Below are 20,565 nucleotides of genomic sequence, written 5' to 3' on the forward strand. Positions count from 1 at the left end.
CTACCGCCCCATTGGCCCGCTCCCCGCCCGGCTTCCACGCCGCCCCCTGCCATTGGCCGCTCTGCGGCCTCCACGGGAGAGTTGGCGGCCGCTGATTGGGGGAGGCGGCGGAACGCCGGCGCGCGGCGGGTTTCCCCGCCTCCCGCAGCCGCCATTTTTGTTGAGGGCAAACCGCCCTCGTGCGCTTCCTAGTGGCTGCCTGCGGCCGCCATCTTCTAAAGGGGCAGATTCTCACACCTGCAGCGGGGCTGCCTTGAGGGGCGCGGCGGCGGCGGCTCGGCCTTTGCTCGCGGTCAAGACCTGCCTTGAGGCCGGGCTGAGCGGCACCCGCGGACTGTGGCTGCCGAGGGTGGGCGCCGGGAGCGGGCAGGTCAGCGTGGGGTGTGTCTTCGTCTGCTGGCTGTGGCAGGGTGGCTGTTTCGGGTGCGTGAGGCGAGGCCGAGGCGACTGCCCGAGACCCTCGAGCAGCGCGGGGTTTGGTGCCGATGGGAGCTTCGGGTTGGCGGGGTTCTGTTTTTCTGGGTTCCCGTGGGCTGGGGGTGCGTGGCGTGAGGCTGGCGGAGGGAGCTCGGCAGGGTGGGCGGCCATTGGGAGGGCCCTGCGGCAGGGACAGACCCTCCTCAGCCTTAGTGTCAGCACTGATACAGCCCTTCACGGGTGGCTTTTGGCTGTGCCTGTACACCCTGTGAGTTATAAGGCCTGAATTCTTTGAGGTGGGACAGCTGAAAGCTGAGTGGTTAAAATAACAACCTGTGTGCAGCTTGTTTCTGGCTTCTTGGGTGGTTGTTTTTGCCGAGTCAAGGAAACAAATAAAGATTTTTTTAAATTTTATTTTATTTTTTTCTCATTCCTATGTACTATCCCAGTCAGTGGTCCTTTCACCTTTTGTTCCCAAAGCCCTCACAGGATGTGCTGGGAAGTGCCTTGAATAATCCCCAACCCTGTGAGCTTATCATGTAAATCCCGTTGAAGTTGTAGGCCAACTGGGGGAAGAGTGCACACACCTGTTGATAGTTTCTTGTCTTGTGGGGCTATATGTTTAACTGTACATGTCCTAGGATATCATTCTAGTAAAAGAAGGTAGGGGCAAAGTCACATGTGCAAGGGAGCACATATCTTAGCTTGGTGGGTTCTCTTGGTACAGGAAGACCAACGAAGCAGCCTAGTTGTACCTGCCCCAGGCAAAGCCATGGTAGGAACTGTGGGGAATTTTTCAGTGTCTAAGCCTGAATTTTCTTGCAGGTCATCAACTGCAAATTATAAGCCTGACGAGGGAGACAGGCAGGATGGGGAGGAGGAGCGACCTGCTTCAGTAGAGGTCACGTAGCAGGTGAGTAGTAATTAGGACACTGCATCTTGCTAATGTGAATATATCACATGTGTTTATCAGATAGAAGAGGTCATTTTTCACCTTTCTAGATCTTGTTGTCTCTCAAAATGTGTTTGTCAAGATTGGTAATGATATTGCTGTCTCTTTTAAATCAGTCCATAATGATTCCCAGAATTACTCGGCATCCACGTACTTTGGGAAGATTATTGGCCCTTGTTTTTTATCAGGATAGTGGCCGAAAGAGTTGCAAGGTGAAGTGGCTTATTAATTAATTGGAAGTAGGGCTTAAATTCAGAATTAGGAGAATTTAGGAGCTTCACAATAAGGAGGAAGCTTAACTATCAAAAGAGTGCAGTTATGAAACAGATCTTCAAACAAAGTAGGATTTTTATACATTTTTATAGAACAAACTGTGTGACAGCATATGAGTGATTTTATTTGGTTTTGGATTGGGAAATGAGCCTTTCTGTATGTTTCAATATGGGATCCTCACATGGCTCTGAGGAGGAACAAGGACTCCTTCTGATATCTTCTGGGAAGATAACAAAAAGGAGTGAAATACAACCCAAGAAAGACAAGTGATGCACAATGCAATTGCTCACCACTCGCTGACCAATGCTCAGCTAGTCCCTGATCAGCGATCTGCCCCTCCTGGCCAACTCCCCCCAGTTTATATACTGAACATGGTGTCATATGGTATGGAATACCCCTTTGGCCAGTTTGGGTCAGCTGTCCTGGCTGTGTCCCCTCCCATCTTCTTGTGCCCCTCCAGCCTTCTTGCTGGCTGGGCATGAGAAGCTGAAAAAACCTTGATTTAGTATAAACACTACTTAGCAACAACTGAAAACATCAGTGTGTTATCAACATTCTTCTCATACTGAACCCAAAACACAGCACTATACCAGCTACTAGAAAGAAAATTAACTCTATCCCAGCCCAAACTGGGACACTTATTTATAGTTTATTTTCCAACATTCCAGCAGCTAGGAAGGATTGCTTTTATTTTACCTTCTGCTGCTTTTTTGATCCATGGTGAGGTTTCTAGGGTTCTGTTCATTCCACTACCCTCCAGCCACTGTCTCTCTGGAGCATTAGGGATTTGTCATGTCTGAAACCTGGGTGATGGACACCTCGTGTTGGTCCTCAGTAGTGTTGGGACATTCTGTTACCAGCCTAAGTTGGACAGGTGTTGAAAAAGCAAAAAAAACCTTTTTTTTTTTTTCCCCTTAAATGTAGTCCTTAATTTCCACATGTCTAAGCAGTAAGCGGTAATATTCAGAAGACTGGCTGAGCCTCAGAGATCTTCTTGCAGTGGCATGTGCTCAGGATACTTTGAGTTGCATCAAGATTCATGGTTCTTAGTGTCTATCTTCTGACAGTGATTGGTCTGAGGATTTAGTTATGGATGCAAGAGTTGGTTGTTTTTATTGTTTAAAAGCCCCTCAGTTGTTAAGGAGGCTTTAGCTCCTGTTTTACTGTCACATTTTAATGTTTCAGTTAAAACTGTAGCTGCAGGAGGATATTCATCAACTAATTCCCTCTTTGGAATAAAGAGGAATCTGATGAGAACAAGGAGGGATATGAGATCTTCTTGTACGTGAGAATTTGAGATAGACAAAATGTGGGTGGAGTTTTACATTGTTATTAGGAAGATGCAAAGGTGTAGGAGCTAGTGTTGAGGGTTTCTAGTCCTGTCCTAAATTGTGCAGTTAGACTGATTAAACAGAAAGTATTAGCTCTCTTCTGGGGAGGTTGCTAGTGCTGTGTCCATTACAGTTGCTGTACCTTACAGGATGCTGTGGGGGACAGGTGGTTGTGTTTGTTCCCCATGCTCATGGAAATGTTTGGCTGTGGGTTTGGTCGTGATGTTAGCTAGGTCAAATAGTACTGCAGAAGTGAGGTGCTGGGAAATACAGTTACTGTGCCAGTGAACAGTCACAGATTTAGAGCTGGAGCATGTGGCTGAGTGAGGAGTAAACCTCTAGTGACTTCTGGTCATTTTTTTGCAAGCTTTTGGAACTAGTTATGATGGTATGGCAGAGTGCCATGATTATGGATGGGTAGTTTGCTAGGAATTTAGTGGTCGTGGTTTAACTGTAGCCAGCAACTAAGCACCACGCAGCTGCTCTATCACTCCCCACCTCAGCTAGAGAGGGGAGAGAAAATATAACAAAAGGCTTGTGGGTTTGAGAGAAGGACAGGGAGAGTTCACTCAACCAATTACTGTCCTGGGCAAAACAGACTCGACTTTGGGAAAATTAACTTAATTTATTGCCAATCAAACCAGAGTAGGGTAATGACAAATAAAACCAAATCTTAAAACACCTTCCCCCCACCCTTCCCTTCTTCCTGGGCACAGCTTCACTCCCAGATTCTCTACCTACCCCCCCAGCAGTGCAGGGGGATGGGGAATGGGGGTTATGGTCAGTTCATCACATGTTGTCTCTGCTGCTCCTTCCTCTTCAGAGGCAGGACTCCTCACACTTCCCCTGCTCCAGTGTGGGGTCCCTCCCACAGGAGACAGTTCTCCATGAACTTCTCCAATGTGGGTCTTTTCCCATGGGCTGCAGTTCTTCACAAACTGCTCCAGAGTGGGTCCCTTCCACAGTGTGCAGTCCTTCAGGCACAGACTGCTCCAGTGTGGGTCCCTTGTGGGGTCACAAGTCCTGCCAGAAAACCTGCTCCAACATGGGCTCCTCTCCCCATGGGTCTGCAGGTCCTGCCAGGAGCCTGCTCCAGCACGGGCTTCCCATGGGTCACAGCCTCCTTCGGGCACCCACCTGCTCTGGCCTGGGGTCTTCCACGGGCTGCAGGTGGAGATCTGCTCCAGTGTGGACCTCCATGGGCTGCAGGGGGACAGCTTGCTGTCTCACCACAGGCTGCAGGGACATCACCTCCTCCGGCACGCCTCCTCCTTCACAGACCTTGGGGGTCTGCAGAGTTGTTTCTCTTATATGTTCTCGCTCTTATCTCTGGCTGCAGTTTCTGTGCCCCAGCAACTTTTTTCCACTTCTTAAATATGTTATCCCAGAGATGCTACCACTGTCGCTGATTGGCTTGGCCTTGGCCAGTGGCAGGTCTGTCTTGGAGCCTGCTGGCCTTGGCTCTGTCAGATATAGGGGAAGCTTCTAGCAGCTTCTCACAGAAGCCACCCCTGTAACCCCCAGCTACGAAAACCTTGCCACACAAACCCAATACAGTTGTGTGTGACTATATAGACTGTGACTCTATTCTTCAGGCCATGGGTGGTTTTACAGTGAAGGCTAGGCATTATTCCATTGTATCTGGGCATGAATGAATGAGAGAAAGGTGGGTAATTTAAAGAATACCTAAATAGAACATCCCTTTTCAATTTTGCGTGCAGAAAAAGGGTGATGGTTAGAGAGAGGGAGCTGTTGGAGAGAAGCAGAAATTGATTCCAGCATTTAAATGGTTTCCTTGTTTTCCCCATTGATAACCACCAAAGTTGGGATTGAGGTTGTTGCTAACCAGGCAATTTCTATAGCTGATAAATGCTCTACTTGGGGAAAAGGGGAAGGAAAAAAAAAAAGGAAAGGAAGGAGGTAGCTATAAATGTTTTGGTTTTGTGCTGGGAGCTCCCATAGTATGTGGTTTTGGTGGGCTAACAGTACAAAGGGACAATGTGAGCAGGGTAAGGCTCAGGGGGCTGTTGGAATATGATCAGCTCTTAAATAGTGGTCTCATAAGAAGAGATCATAGAATCGTAGCATGGGTTGGGTTGGAAGGGACCTTAAAGATCATCTAGTTCAACCCCCCCCCCAGGCAGGGACACCTTCCACTAGACCAGGTTGCTCAAAGCCCCATCCAACCTGGCCTTGGAACACTTCCAGGGATGGGGCAGCCACAACTTCTCTGGGCAACCTGGTCCTGTATCTCACCATCCTCACAGGGAAGAACATCTTCCTAATATCTAATCTAAATCTACTCTCTTTCAGTTTAAAACCGCTACCCCTCATCCTATCACTACACTCCCTGATAAAGAGTCCCTCCCCATCTTTCCTGTAGGCCCCATTTAGGTACTGAAAGGCTGCTATAATATCTCCCTGGAGCCTTCTCTTCTCCAGGCTGAACAACCAATCACCACAAGCTAACAGAGCAAAGGTGGCATGTTAGGAGTGAGCAGGAGAGTTAATTGGGCTTGGTAGATCTGTGGGGGTTGGAGTTGGTGGTGGTGGGAAGTTTAAGTTATGTAAATGGCAGAAGCTGTGTGGTCATGGTGAGCCTGCTGTGTGGGCTGGACCTTTGCTGGCTCTGCCACCTGAGACTGCAAATCCATGTACAGCTATCAGTGGATGAAAGGGGTTCAGCTTCAGGTGTTAGCCTGTGAGGACAATGAAGTGTGCTCTGTCATGGTGGAGGTGAAACCAGGTTAGTTTGATGGAAAAATGTAATGCAGTACTGCTGTGAATGAATGCTGAATAGAAGCTGGGGTGTAGTAGAACTACTACTCCAAATTTGGTTTTAATTTATGTGGCCTTGATGGTAAAGCCTGTGAAAAGGGAGAAAGCGGTATGTGCATTGTCTCATAATAGTAAAGAGAAGACCTGCAGCTAGGACCTCTTGGCACTGGGCTATAATGTAGTGTGGGTGTATATATATCCTTCTGAACACTGTGTGTCTGTGTCCATGGTTTGTTGAGTCTACAAATAGAGGCATATTTATGCAGAGGTCTGAATCTTTATTGGCTAGGTTATAGTCCTTTCTAGAGGTTTAATTTTGCCTCTTATCAGCTTTATAATGAAATTCATACTGAGTTGCACAAGTCATATATTGAAACTGTGCTGAAGGTTTCTTATTTAGATAAGGAGAGGTATTTGAATGTGGTATTTAGATTTCAATCTTACTAGTGTTGCCTTAGCTTAAAGTATTTGACTTACACTGAAAAATTGTTCTGTTGGTTTTAACAGAAATGATAAGATTTTTTTAAACTCTTGTTTAAAGCTGAGGGCTTCACACATCTTCTGTTATGCCAAATACAGTCTTTATTTCCTGTGCTTGGTTAATAAATGTTTTTTAGCTGAAGAAAAAAAAATATATTTAACTAAAATGTGATAAGCTGGGATAGGAATAGTCTCAAAGGATCTTATACAGACGTTTGTCAGGTGACAAATGAACACTTTAGCTAAGCCACATTTTGATATTTTAGATGTACTTTGAAGGACCTTGTTACAGTTTCTCTTCTCAGTATTTGTATGTGGTATGTACTTAATGAAAAGGATGGCTTGGCAGTCTATGTACACCCCATGGCCAGCATAAGTTAAGACTGTTATTATATTTTACTGCTAAATGTCTTTTGGGAGAAGTTTCATAATTTTTTTGTTGGTTCATCGAGACAGGATGGGAGAAATGGGTTACTTTTTCTGTCTCCTGCACCTTGAGTATTGCCTCAAAACTGTGTCTTGGGCTGTTGCATGTGTCATGGAAGTCCACATAACTGACTAGACTAGCTGGTGGGCATGCCTGATGCTTGCTCGAAGAAGTTGATATTAAATAAAATAGCATACTGTCAGCTAAGAATAATGTGGAAGCTCTTCCCTCACCACATATAACAGCCACAAGATCCTTTTGGTTGCCCCCCATTTTCCTCATTCACACAAAGTGGGAAGCGTTGGCTGTTTCCATATACCTTGTGAATGTTTGGAGCAGCCTGAGGATAACTCTGCCTGGAGGACAGCAATGAACATACAGCTGTACTGTTTTAATATCAGGTATTAATCTTTAATTCCACATCACAGCAGTCGAGTGAATGGGTAAGGGAAAGAAACCCAAAACAAACGGCAGATATTTACATCTAAAATTCACACCACTTATTTGTTGGTTCTGGAAACATGCTATCACAATATATACAATGAAGTACCTTTAGGACACTTGTACAAATTATTTTTTTCCTTTTAAATTTGATTTCCATTATAGATAAGATAGCTGTTTTCATTTTATTTTAAACATGAATACACAAAAGAGAAGTGGTTAGAGGTTTTTGCCTTTTTTAAATAAGCACAGAATGCCAGAGGTTAAAAACACATTTACAGGGCAGAATACCAGTCAGACATCACAATCTATACATTTTTTGCTCAATTTCCTGTACAAATACACAGCATTCAAATGGGGGTATTTACAAAGAAGCATGATAAGAGGAAATTTTAAATACCACATAATTTGTTTCCCAAAGGCTCTTGCTCTCTCCAGCCTCCCCAGTTTTGGCTGATTCTCCCACAGAAGGGATATGCAATATCCCTTACCTAAAAAAGGGTAAGTAAGCTAAAAACCAAACAGAGGAAAAGACAGAAAAGAATCTTAGTCTTGCACACAGTAATAAACCCAACCCAACCATTGGAAAAAAAACTGTAGGATTCAGAGAAATTGTTTTAATTGCTTTTCTTCTACTACTGTAGTTCCTTCTCAATTTTGTTTCAGATGGGGCCAGCAGGTACACTGACGATGGAGAGATTTGTAGCAGAATTACACCAATTTTCTCAGGAATGCACATGCTATTTTGTTACACAAAGAAAACCCAGTGAAGGCAAGTACATACTAAGTTTGAATTCGAGTCAAGTATAGAATGACAAGGTCCTGTTCAAAACATCCTGTTGCTGTGGTTTATACAAGGAATCTTCAAATCCTGCTGGGCAAGTGCAACAACTGCTGTTGCTTTCACCTACTCCAGGACTGAGCTTGATGTTGGAGTTATACTTAGCTATAAGACACCTCACCCTACAGAAAAGTAGTAGTTCCAAGAAATATTAGTTCCAACATTCACAAAATCTTAATCTTAATAATAGTCTTTCAATCTTCTGTCCCCTTTAAGGCAAGCACTGAAAAGGGAGACAGAATATTTGGTAGATATCGGAACAGTAACAGAAATTTAACTCCAGAGAGGCTTAAATTTGGTAAATTCAGCAATTTATTCTGTCCTTCTCTGTGTGGACCTGCTGTGAACTAGGTATTTGTATACATCATCTGATTGATATATTAAACCCTTACAAATACATAGTAATGTCAGACTTCCCAAATGGACTCACTGCTGTTGTACAATGTCTCTAATCAGAGCAGGATGATACGTTTTGAGACTGATTAGAGTTCCAGTGGGCAGGTTTTCCAGCTGACTGGGACTTAGTCCCATGTTAGTTGCATTCTTGGTTTTGCAAAGTTTTATTTGCAAGATCTGCTGTCTTTTTGCAATAAGGAAGCTCAGTAAGTCACTTCATTTACTACTTTTAATCTTCCTGCCAAGAAAAAAAACTAAGAAGGGGGCAGGGGAGATGGAATTGAATACTTGGTTCTCTTAAAAACCTCACTTGAAGAGTCTTAGTGAGATTGGAGAATAGCATATGTGAAAATATTCATTCATTTCTAAGGAATTACCTTTACCGAAAACATAATTTTGAGTTGAGTTTTCATACATGTGTTCTATACCAGAGATCTGGCTTGGTTCATTAACGTTTAGGACTGTCCTAGCATTGGAAGAGTCTCCTTCCCGCTAAAGATGAAACATCCACTATAGGCCAGGTTTTATTATCATTGTCTTAAGTGTGAAGGATATAATGATTACAAGCAGCCTGCGTTAGTAACAAAATAGAGGAAGCAAGAGAGACTTTGTTCCAGCCAAACAGGCCATTTAAGAAACAAATCTGTAACTCAGTGGTTTTGCATGGGCTAGAGCTTGAGAAAGAAAATAAACAAATCCTCTTAAAATCCCCTTCATACGACTGCTGAGCCCAGACAGACCATCTTTAGGAGAGTTCAGAAGCAACGTACTCCGCCCAGTCACTGTATTTAGAGGTAGTGCTAAAGGTGACCTGTAACAGATTTAGAATATCCTTTTTTTGCTTCTTTATGCTGTTTGTAGCATGAAAAACTGAGTGATTAGGGCAAGAATTCAATATGAAAGTTGAGTGCTATTCCTGTTTCTGACACTAATTTATTTGGTGGAGGTAAGTCTTATTTGAATGTGCTTCAGATTTTTCATTGGTAAGAAAGAGGGTGGTCTGTTACCATCCTCTGGAGTGTGCTTTGCAATCTGCAGGTGGAAAGGGTTATAGGGAAGGCTAAAATGTGTGTGGGGCATGGTAGGAGGAAGGAACATTGCTTGTTCATCTAAAAACATTAAATACTTGATACTCTTTTGATTGAAAGTTTCTTGAAAAATATGAAAATAGGAATAAAAGATTTCTTAGTGTTCTTTTCAAAGAACAGATCTTGGCTCTGTTACCCACAGACTTTTCTCCTGGTTTGTCATGTACTGAACTAAGCAAATACTGATTAAAAGGCTTGTTTTATGTTCATAGACTTGTACTGTCTTCACCTGTGCATAGTTCTGTTTCTTGGTTTTGGGTTGGTTCTTTAGCCCTTTCTGGACCCTCTCAATAAAAAAAAGGTGTGTGTGGGTGGAAAGGCTGTATTGCTGTTTGAGGAGAAAAAAAAAAATCAACCTTCCAGAAGAGAGAGAAGAAGCTCTTAAAGCTTCTTTATACATTCTAAAGAAGCAAAAGAGGAAACAAACATTTCTTCTTTACAGGTTGCCTTTAAGATCCCTGACTCAAGGGTGTACACTATATACTGGGCATTTCTTGAGTCTTGGTTTTTTTCTGTCCGCTGTGAGAAATGGAGATTCTTTCTACACACCAGCTGTAGTGAGTTTTTGGGAGGGACTGAGGACATTATGTTAACAGGGAATGAATCTCAGCTCCTGGGTGATGGAAGTTGGTGAGGATTGTGATGTTCAGCCCTGAGGCAAGGATTGTTGAATATGATGCATTTAAGCCACCTTTTCTTTACTGGCTGGGTCATTAACCAGCTGTGGCATGAGAAACTCAATTTGGTTGTTTTTGTTTTATTTTTTAAACTGGAATAGAAATGCTGGTGTCAACAGCCTGCCCAAAGTTGGGCATGGGAAAGGCCTACAATTAGGTTGTAGCTCCAGTGGCTACTAAACCCCTCTCATTCTGTAGCGCAGATGAATAGCATATGATTCCAATGAGAAAGCAGGTTGGTTTAGCCAGTGAAAGCAAAATTTAAGAAATCAAACAGTACATAAAAAACAGAGGAGGCAGAGTTTGTTGGAAATGATATCTTGGAAATCAGTGCATCAGCACTGGTTAGATTGCCTCAGCACCTATGAACCAATGCAGGGAGATCACTGCACAGATATGTACAATCCTGCTCTCAAAAGAGCCAATTTCTTCTTAGAATTGCCATCTTTCCACTGCCTGCAGCTCATGCACCTTCAAGCCTGACAGTTCATAAAATCCCTGATTTCAGCAATGAGCTTTCACTTCTGTACAGCAAAGAAATATGTCCCTAGTGCAACTGCTTCTACTCATGTGCGTCTCAGAACTGGGAGGAAAGCAGTTTCAAAATGAACTTGCCACATTCCCCCCTTTCCCCCCCCCTCTGCTTAAAATTGTATTTTTCAGCTTCTGCAAGTCTCTATGGCTTGTGTGCCATATGATGTGGTTAAGAAACTGCAGAAGGAACAAACTGTCCACTGCACAGAAAGTTAAAAAACGTAACAGAAAGGTGTAAAAAGAAATTAAAAAGGAAAGCAGCAACCTCCCATGCTGGCCCAGTTGCTTTTGTGGGCTCCAGACATAAACTTGCGGCAGTAGAAAATTGGTTTGCTGTTCTCCGAGTCCTTATCTCTCCTTTGTAGAAGGAATGACTATGTGAGCTGCTTGCCAGGAGTTGTCCCTACTGCTCACTGATGCCATGCTCCCATGCTACCCTGGCCTGCTCTTCCTTTCCACCACTCACTGGCTGGGACACTTTACGATGCAATGGGCGGTGTTTGTCATCATCTTCAATTATCATTCCCTCCTCGTTCTCCATGTTTGGCAGCCGGGAGTGGTAAGGTTTGGGGGGTAGAGCAGGAGGGTCCATGGTGTCCTGAGGAATGACTCCAGATGGAGCAGAGTGGCTTCGGCATGGCTGGGATTTGAGCGACTCTAGGACATCAGGCTCAGAGAGACTGTACCTGACAGGGAGGTAGGGTGTCTCCAGATCTTCATCAGTGTTCCAGGCCTGGCTGGGGACAGAATCCATGGTGTCTGTGCGAGGAGGTGGTTCAGAAGAATGTCCAAAATTGCTCTCGCTCAAGGAAGAGACACCACTGCTGGCACTGCCGGATAAAGTGGAGTTACTTCCATCTAGACCAGACTGCGGACTGGTAGGTGATGCAGGGATAGGATGAAGAGGGGACTGTTTGGAGAAAAACAAAACCAAGTTAAAATTGAAAACAGAGGCAACACTGCATCTTGTGTGTTGTTCCGCATCTCAACTTTTGACAGTCATGTTAACAATGGTGCAGTTCCATTTGTGTTCAAAATGTCAGTGATTATTTGTTTATATGTGGACTTCACTGATGTGTGTGGAAGTACCTCTTGTGGGCAGACAAGTGCACTTAACACCAGAGCTGTTAAAGAAACAGTAGCTGAGGTGATAATCAGGGTGCCTGAAATCACAGCATATCATGCAAAGAAGGAAAATGGAAGGGCCTACAACATGCAGAAGTTATTTCTATAGAATTCGACTCTGGAATAGGCTATGAGCTTTCAGTGGATTTTCTCACGTGTAAGTTACTAGCATGTTAAAAATAGTGTTTCCGTATTCAAAAGCTGCTTGGTGGGAGTGGACGAGGGGGATTCCTTCAGGAGCCTATTATTTTCCTTCTACATGCCTCTCTGCTCTCCTGCCACTTCCTTTTTACCTTGCGCAATGTTCGTGCAGGCAGTGCCGGAGGAGCATCACTGAGCTGGTGATGGAAGGCATCAAAGTGCAGTGAGTAGTGTCCTGGAAGGAGACAAGGATCAGAAACACACATTTGTGCTGCCTCACTGCAGCAAAAGAGCTGGGATTTTAGACTCTAATGCCAGGTAGCAGCTCCAAATGCTGATAACTCCACTCCAACTTAGGGCTTCCTTTCTGATAGATACTGTGGAGTGCATGTCACACACACAAAATGCTAATGAGAAGTTAAGTGCAGTGATAGATTTCCACCCACCCTGTTGTCAAGGATCTCATGGCAAGGCAACAGGCTCATAAACAATGAACATTTGAAGTTTCATTTAATAGCTTTGTAACCTTAAATTACTGCTGAAGGTGGTCATTGGCAAGAAGCCAGGCCAAGCTTCAACACTCACATACCTAATTCTAGTCCCAAAATAGATGCAAGTCCATATTACTATAAGGACCGCAAAAAATTTGAAGATTTAAGAAAAAAAAAAAAAAATTTGAAATCTTTGTCCAGTGCTAACCTAGCAGACCAGGAAAGACTTTGGGGTTTTGTTTCTGATTGTTTTTATAGGGGGGGAAAAAGGCTAAGGTCAGCTTTCAGATGGTCTAGATTTATCTGTGCATGACTGCAGGCATTACGCAGCAAGCCTACTGGGCATTTCCTTACCATGGGGCAGGCTTCGGGGAGGCACTGGTGGGGCCAAGATGCTCCCAACGTGGGCAGACAGGAATGGAAGGGCCTCTCTGGTTCCGCTGTCTAGGCTCCAGCTACTGGGCGCTGCTGGCACAGCTGAAGGATTGAAACAGATTTAACTTGGGTAACATAATGGGGAGTTTGTGGGGCCAGAAGGACTGGCTTTCCGGTGTGCTCTTTAGCAGTAAAGAGACAGATTATAGGGACTTGGTGAATGGTAGGATTGAAGGCATACAAAGACATTGTCTAGTCTACAGTGTGTTAAGTTTATAGGTTGTTTTGTTACAGAAGCGAGAGTTAGTTAGGTGATCACAGTGTTAGTTTGCCCATCTCCCCTCCATGACCCCCTTAGCTCGTTTCTAGCAGATTTGAAGAGCAGCAGAACTCTGCTAGTGTTTTTTTTTTTTTTTCTGCAAACCAGTGAGGAAGTAAAAATGAAATCTCACTGATGGAACAGCAGCTAGATCTCAGTTGTGAGCTGTTCTGCTTGGCAGTAAATGATGACAGAGCAGAAGGGAATGTGTGGCAGAACCCTCATGAAACACATGAAAGCCTCTTGCTGCACTACAGTGGCTAAGTGAAGACTGAATAAAGGGTATGAAGGAAATCACACCTAAATCTCTTACAAAAGAAATCATGACTTTAAAGCCCCGATTTACTAGGTTACAGAGTTGATCAAGAATTTTGAGCACAAAATATTTAAAGACAGCCGTTTGGACTCCTTGTATTACAAAATCACCTGAAGAGATCAAGTCTTCGTTAATCAGGAAGCATAGAGAGAGGAAGGCTTTCCTCATATAGAAGATACTGAGTATGACCTTCATGAATTTGTTTTTTCATAGAACTAAAAGCTGCTTCTTTCTAACATGAACATTTTTCAAGATCTTGAGAATTCGGTCATTATTAAACATTATTTAAAATGCACCTTCCTTTCTTCCAAACACACTGTAAGACTTGATTTATTCTGAGAAGACAGACATGCAATAATTGTATGTTTATTTAAAAACAAATAAGCAATTTCTTCAGATTAGCAAAGAAAAGAAAAAAAGGAGAACAAAGTAATTCAATGAGCCTACCAAAGAAAACTGAGATACAAACAGCTGGTTCCATCTTCAGTTTGGAAAATGGAAGCCTGGAGAAATAAACATGGAGTTTGACATCTGAAGAGGATTTCTCCTTAATTAAAATGCCAGCAGCCATTTTTGGTGCATTTCTTTTCTAAAATGACTTTGAAAGGTTTCTTTGGTTTGTTTTTTTTTTTTTTTCTCCTTAGTTCATGAGTTAGCATGAACACAGGCTCCTCAAGACCTAAATTCCCTAAAGTAAAAAAGCTCACAAAGTAACAGCTTCATAAGACAGAACAAAATCTACAAAAATATAGAAGTAAATGTTTTTAAAGAGAGACCCTCAAACTGAGTAAGGCATACAAAGAAGACATAAAGTATCTTGACAGAGAACAGGTTCAAACTAAGGGCTACATCTCTCAACACAAGTAATGTGGCTTCAGATGAATTTTCTGAGCACCCCTATACACGTGCCAGAGTGCTCTAATTTGCACTACTGCAATTGGTGTCAAAAGGCTAAAACAGAGGGACAAGATGCATAATGATGCCAGCCTCACTAGTCCTTCCTGCAATATACCAGCATCAAGTGAGAAGGACAGAACAAAACCCGATTTGCTTGGCCTGTAAAATGATTGTTGTGCTTGTGGGGTTTTTTTTGTTTTTTTGTTTGTTTGTTTGTTTTGTTTTTTTTTTAAAACACTGAGATGCAGTAGAAGAATGTGAAGAAGAGAATATGGTACCCCAGGGCATAATCCATTTATACTTCCTCAGTGTTCCCTCATTCATGGCCTTTTAAGTATTTATGAGTGCTGGAAATCATCCGGTCAGATGATTTTGGAGAGTGGCTGCTGCCTGTTAAAACCAGTGTTTTATCCAAAACACTTCAGGGAGGAACCTAACCAGGGAGCTCCTGGTGCTCTGTCCTAGCACATCTCTCTCTCCATAACAGTGTTCAGTGGCTTGGTGGCCAAGTTTAATTAGCAGGGAAGCTGCATTTGAAACGTTCTGCTCTGGGCAACTGACGTCACCCTGCTGTCAATGAGAATTACTGAGCAGAGCTTCTGACACAGCAAGGAAGGGGGTGGGTAAATTCATGGGGCATGACTGTTAACAAAAACGAAGGCAGATGGCATCCTGACTTAAATTAAAAGAATGATGAGGGTTCAAGGGCTGCAAAAAATGCCTGTAACTGCATTTATCCTAGCAACCTGGCTGAAGAGCTGGGATTCCCATCACACCATCCCCTAAAAACAATTGCTGCACATCATCTGTGTCTTTATGGCTTCTTTGGGACTCTGGAAGGGATTCTGTCTTTGATTCCTTCTCTTCGCACTGTATACTATACTCTTGCATAATATCACCTACAAATACAAATTCGAGCACATTTCCTAGACAGGTAATAAATATTTATCTACCTTCCTTTTCCAGATCTTCCTCCTGTCCAGTATAAAGATCTCACTACCTCTGTCATATGTTCAGTTCAAACTAACACGGCTAAGATGGATGTCTTGATCCCTCACCCCCTAGTCTTAACTCTCTGTTGTCATCATTCGTTACTGTCATCATTCTGCCATTTGTTCAGAACTGTACATTGGCTTTTGGTTTCAATCTGGACTGCTCTGTAAGGCTGGCACATTGTTAAAGCAGTGGATTCTGATTTATTAGAAATTCTAAAATCTGGATTTTTTTCAAAAAGATACAATTTATTTCGGGCACAGTTACTGAAACAAAAATACTGATAAAAGTCTAATGGAATGCATTATGTAGGTCAGACTAGAGAGTTGCGATGGTCTTTCCTGGCCATAAAAATCTTTTAAGATACCATTTTTCCCAGCCATACACATGATTGTTGCTTGTTTAGGCAGCCTCCTTGTCTCAGATTTTGATTCATGAATTTTGCCCTCTTCTGCTTTTTCAGAATGCTGCCTTTCAGATAATTTTTTGAGCCCATTGCTTTGTCCATGGCACCCCTTTCACAAACTCCTACTTTTCTTTACACCAAACTCTTTCTCTTCTTTCACGTTTTTTTTCTGCAGGGGCTCTGCCTATTTTTTTCAAAGCAATGAGTTAAAAAAGCATACATTCCTAATGATAAACTTAAATAAATATAAAACTACCTCAGAGAGGGATTACGAGAAATGTTAATATTTTGAGCAACAAATGCGTATTAAAAAAAGCAGTATATCTCATTATTTAAAAATATGGTCGAAAGCTTGCACTCTTCTTTCATGTAACTTCTCATTTGCTGCTTTGGATGTTCTTCTTGATAAAGGCTGCAGGATTTGTTTCAATAACAAAATGCTAAACTCAGAAAGCTTTCTGAAATAAAGAGGTTTGTGTAACTCCACCCTTCTGTGAATGAACGAAAATGACTATAGGTTGGCAGAAAGCCCAGTTAATTAAACTGTTAATTAAAAAAAATGTAAGAAAATGCACTCTGCCAGGAAATAGAAGCCTATTCGTTACTTGCTGTAGCATGACCAGAGTAATAATATTTTAGAAAGCATGCATGCTAACAAGGAAAAAAGAGTACCTTTCTCAGCTACAGACAGGTTGGGATCACTGCAAGGTTTGCATGGCCCAATCATTTGCTGGATCAAGGCGCGCTGGAAATTTGGAGGCTAAGGGAGAAGAAAGTTAGCAAAGTAAAGTTAAAAAAAAAAACAACAGACCAGCTGGTGCAGAACCCTAGGGCTTTCTGTTCATTTTTTTTTAAGCAAAGAAAGTTTTTTAACTAAAAAAATTAATGGGAACCTTAGGCTGCATCTACATTAGCAAGTACTGCAGTGCAATACTAGTGGATCTCTAGAGTGTAACAGTGCTGAGGACCCACAATTCATGCTGCTTGTGTTCTCTGGAGGAGTTATTTCAAACTAGCTTTAGCCTGGTCTTTTGCCCATTATCAGCTCGACTGCATCATGTGCCCTTCTGGAGTTTACCTTTTGCTTTGGTTTCATTTGAAAGAATTGAGTTTGCATGCTCCGAGACAGTTACCTTATGTGAACTGATGTGCAATAAGTGGGCACGATCAGGAGATTCCCTTCAAACGGATGCCAGGGCCAGATTAAAATGCTTACATGTAGGCACACCCTGAATTTTTCAATTTGTCCAGAGAAAGTAGTAGATATGGGTACAGATTTGTTTGGAGACCCTGTATCAGTATATTATTACTTCAGCCTCTCGTGGTTTTTGATACCTCTGGAAATCACCATAAAGCTATTTAGAATCAACTTTGAGGCTAGAATGCAGGATGGCTATGGTTCTAGAAAAATGAAAAAATGAAATGGTATGACTACTTGCAGTAGACCAGGGCTCACGCGATAAAGTTGGGAAGTAAGAGTCCATTTTCACAGGGCATATCTGCAATTTTAACAGTCATTACAATTTGTATCACTTGACTATCAAAGTGGGTGGCTCTAGGGGGCGATTAATATGAGAAGTTCTGTGTTGCCTCTGAAAATGATCCTAAGTAAGTTGCTGTGCTTTCCAAAAATAAAATGTGAAGCTTTAAGGTGGTCAAAAATAGTAAAAATAAAGTTACCATTTCAGGTGGTTGAACTGACATAAACGAAATTAGATCTGCTACCTGTCCATTTTCCATGATAGCTGTGGGATACATGGCACTGCTAGGTCGGTCCCGATGGGTTGGCAGCAACATCATCATCTCCCGAGAGTGCCGGTACTTATCTGGTAGAGAGGGAGAGCCTGTAAACAAGTGAGAATAATCACGTACACATGACAAACAACAGCCATGTCTCCGCATGCCCAGTGATCTAGTCCTCCTTTGCAATTTGTTCAGACGGATGATCTTACAGGACTCAAGAAAACATGGTGCTGAGCCCACTAAGCAGCTAACTGTTGGTGGGGTGCATAGGATGAAATAAGAACTGGCTTGTTATATACAATTAAGGACATAACTATGTAAGGTGTATAAGATGTATGCATCCCTAGTTGTATGTTGCAAAGTGCTTCCTCTTCAAACAAAAAAAAGTGGGCATCTGTGTGGAATTAGCTGCAGCTGTGCTGTATGGTGCCTAACGCTCCCTTGCCCCATAAAGTATTGTAGAGTTATAGAAATGCCATAAAATTGTGCATTTTAGGACTGACTGGGGAAGAAAGGGATAAAAGCTTAATATACACCATTCAGTTAAAGCAGGAAGCTATGGGAAGCTACTTCATTCCTCAGTTCTGGTAGAGATAGTCTGAGGTGTTGCCATTTAGTTGGTGATACCTTGGTTAGCTTCATCTTTGTTAAAGCAAACCAAAACCCAATAATAAACAGAATTTTCTATAAATGTGGGTGGCACTTTGCTTATAATCCTGCTGGGCAGTGTATGATTACTACTGAGTGTGTTGGTATACTGACCCATTTTATGACAACAGAAAATTTACCAATGCTTAGAGTTATATAGTAGGAATATGCTTCACTCAACTATTAGTTATCTGTATAGTTGTCATTTAAGATATTGGGGTATTTAATGTAAACAGCTTCCTGGTGCATGGAATTATTTGGGACTCATGTCCTTCAAGATGAGTGCCACATAACAATATGCCTTCTGATATGCAACAGCTGACAATGGATTTGCCAGAAGAATGATTCTCATTAATGACTTCCTAAAGTCTGATACTACTGATACACGCATCCCTTGGGATGCACAATATTAGGCAGGAATTGATGTTCTGAAGCTGCTGGAGTGAGCTTTAATTTGCACTGATTATTTCATTGCGTCACAAACACGCACTTAACAGATGGCAGCACACAGCGCATTACAGAGCCATGCCGGCTTTTGGGGAATACATGCCCCCTTTTGCAGACTTTCCACAACCACACACATTACCTGAACAGCACTCCAACGTATGAGCAAAGGCATTGGTGCTGGTTAATGCAGCTTTTACCCCAGCAAAAGCAAACATGCAGTTTTTGGGACTGATATTCAGCACACAGTGGAAGGAACAATGTGTCCAGCAGAATGCAGGAGGATAAGGTCCTACAATTGCAACAATTCCATCGGGGTGGCAGATCCCAGATTAATCTACACCCCAAACCCGACATGAACAGCCGCAGAGTATCTGCATTCTAGTTCCGAACTCATTTTCTCCCCAGACATAAAACAGAAACATAATTAGACAACATTATTTGCTCTTATATACAACATCAGCTTGGAAAACACAGTGTTAACGCTTTATGCTGAGTCTCTTTTACTCACACATCACAGATAGTCCTGTTTCTGCATGACAAACGTAAGGATGCTGAACTTTTAGGCGTGCCCAGAACTGCATCACAGCACAACCTAGACTGTAAACTTTTCCCTTTTATTTATCTTGTCATCCTTGTTCTTTTATATCCAAGATGCAAACCACCTCTGTGTGCCATCAGTTCATATGGGATTATAGTTTCCACAGACCTTGCACTGCATGACCTGAAAAATCCCACATGCGCTAAATATGGTGGCAGAGTCTAGTTTACAAAACAGCTCTTCTGTTTGGTACCCTAAATTTGTAAAGAACTATGGCTATAAAGACTGTAACAGATTATGCCAAGTGTCCAGTCTGCAAACAAAATTAAGTACTGATACTTCTGAGTTGTGGGCCACAAGAAGAGTGGCCATAACTGCAGCTTTTATTAATAATCAGACCTGCTTCTTTGGACAGATAGAGAGCACAATCACCATGGCTCCTTTCAGGGACTGGCAAAGTGAAAAAGAGCTTTAAAAAGCTTCCAGAGCAGCCAGTGGCCCTAAAAAATGCTGCAGCATGTATCAGGGCTTATTCCTTTTAGCTTGTAGCTTGGTACACTTGATGTGTGCAGCACTCTATGTACTATTAATGAGAAAGGAAAACCTACGCTGAAGCCAGAGGTAGTTTTTCTTTTTTAATTATGAGAATGTTAATCCGCTTGTCATAAGTACTAATTTTAAGGAATGAAACTGAAAATTAATGTAGTTAAATTCCAAACAATGAATCTTCTCTCCTGATTCATGATTTTCATTACTGTTATGAAAACAGTTTGCTCCTGAACCAAATCATAACTTTTTTGCTTTAAGAAGGAAGTTTTTAATGTAAGTATATAGGTTCTTGCAAAGTGCTGAATAAGACACCAGGACTCATTTTCTACACCTTAAAAAGGGGCCTGTGTTGAGGAAGCAGTAGGGCTGCCTTAAGAGGTGAGTCATCAAGTGTCAAGTGGGAGTTACTTTTAGAGTGCATGGAGGAGTCCCAACCATATTTTGTATGAAATCACTGAAAAAAACCTAAGCCGCTCCTAGCTCTTTCCAGGCCTTTTTGTGTTACAGTTTCTGCTTAACGAACATCAGCTTACATAATCTTTTAACTCAAGTAAGGTTAGAGCAGTGCCTCATGAGTCACCTCAAATGAAGCCAAAACAAACTCTGAATTTCTTAGTGATCCTCCATACAACAACAGTGTTGCTTTCTTGATAGGGAAGAAGCTACACAATGGTCAAGCCAGGTGAAAACTGAAAGATGCATGCTTGTTAACCTGAAAAATAGAGTAACCAGTAATGTCTTTATCGTTAGCACAGAGTTAGAAAATTCTTACTGTATTCTGATTACAATTCTATTTAAGGCTTTTGCTCTAACTTGTGTATATTGTAACTAGTGTTAGGTTTGCTGCTTTAATGTGCTGTTCAGTGATAGAATCAAATGATTAATTTACTGTCTTTTTTACTGACTATCCTTTAAAAATTTTTTTGGATTAAAGGCATTATT

The 20,565-nt window shown here is 42.3% G+C and overlaps 2 protein-coding genes across 2 annotated transcripts in view; both read right to left on the reverse strand.

The window, feature by feature from the left end:
* MANF (mesencephalic astrocyte-derived neurotrophic factor) overlaps window positions 1–177 on the reverse strand; it is a 5,343-nt gene extending 5,166 nt beyond the window's left edge. The window contains exon 1 of the mRNA XM_010561566.1: window positions 173–177. The gene's annotated coding sequence lies outside the window, so the exon portion shown is untranslated. The remainder of the gene's footprint in view (window positions 1–172) is intronic.
* Window positions 178–10,644: 10,467 nt separating this feature from the next.
* The window catches only part of DOCK3 (dedicator of cytokinesis 3), a 200,925-nt gene continuing 191,004 nt past the window's right edge, over window positions 10,645–20,565 (reverse strand). The window contains exons 49-52 of the mRNA XM_010561625.1: window positions 17,424–17,542; window positions 16,371–16,458; window positions 12,054–12,136; window positions 10,645–11,545 (exon numbers count right to left, since the gene is read on the reverse strand). Coding sequence (XP_010559927.1) covers window positions 11,039–11,545; window positions 12,054–12,136; window positions 16,371–16,458; window positions 17,424–17,542 — 797 coding nt within the window. The 3' untranslated portion in view covers window positions 10,645–11,038. The remainder of the gene's footprint in view (window positions 11,546–12,053; window positions 12,137–16,370; window positions 16,459–17,423; window positions 17,543–20,565) is intronic.

This window comes from Haliaeetus leucocephalus, unplaced genomic scaffold (assembly GCF_000737465.1).
Source record: "Haliaeetus leucocephalus isolate CR32 unplaced genomic scaffold, Haliaeetus_leucocephalus-4.0 Scaffold148, whole genome shotgun sequence".
NCBI classification, from domain to species: Eukaryota; Metazoa; Chordata; class Aves; order Accipitriformes; family Accipitridae; genus Haliaeetus; species Haliaeetus leucocephalus.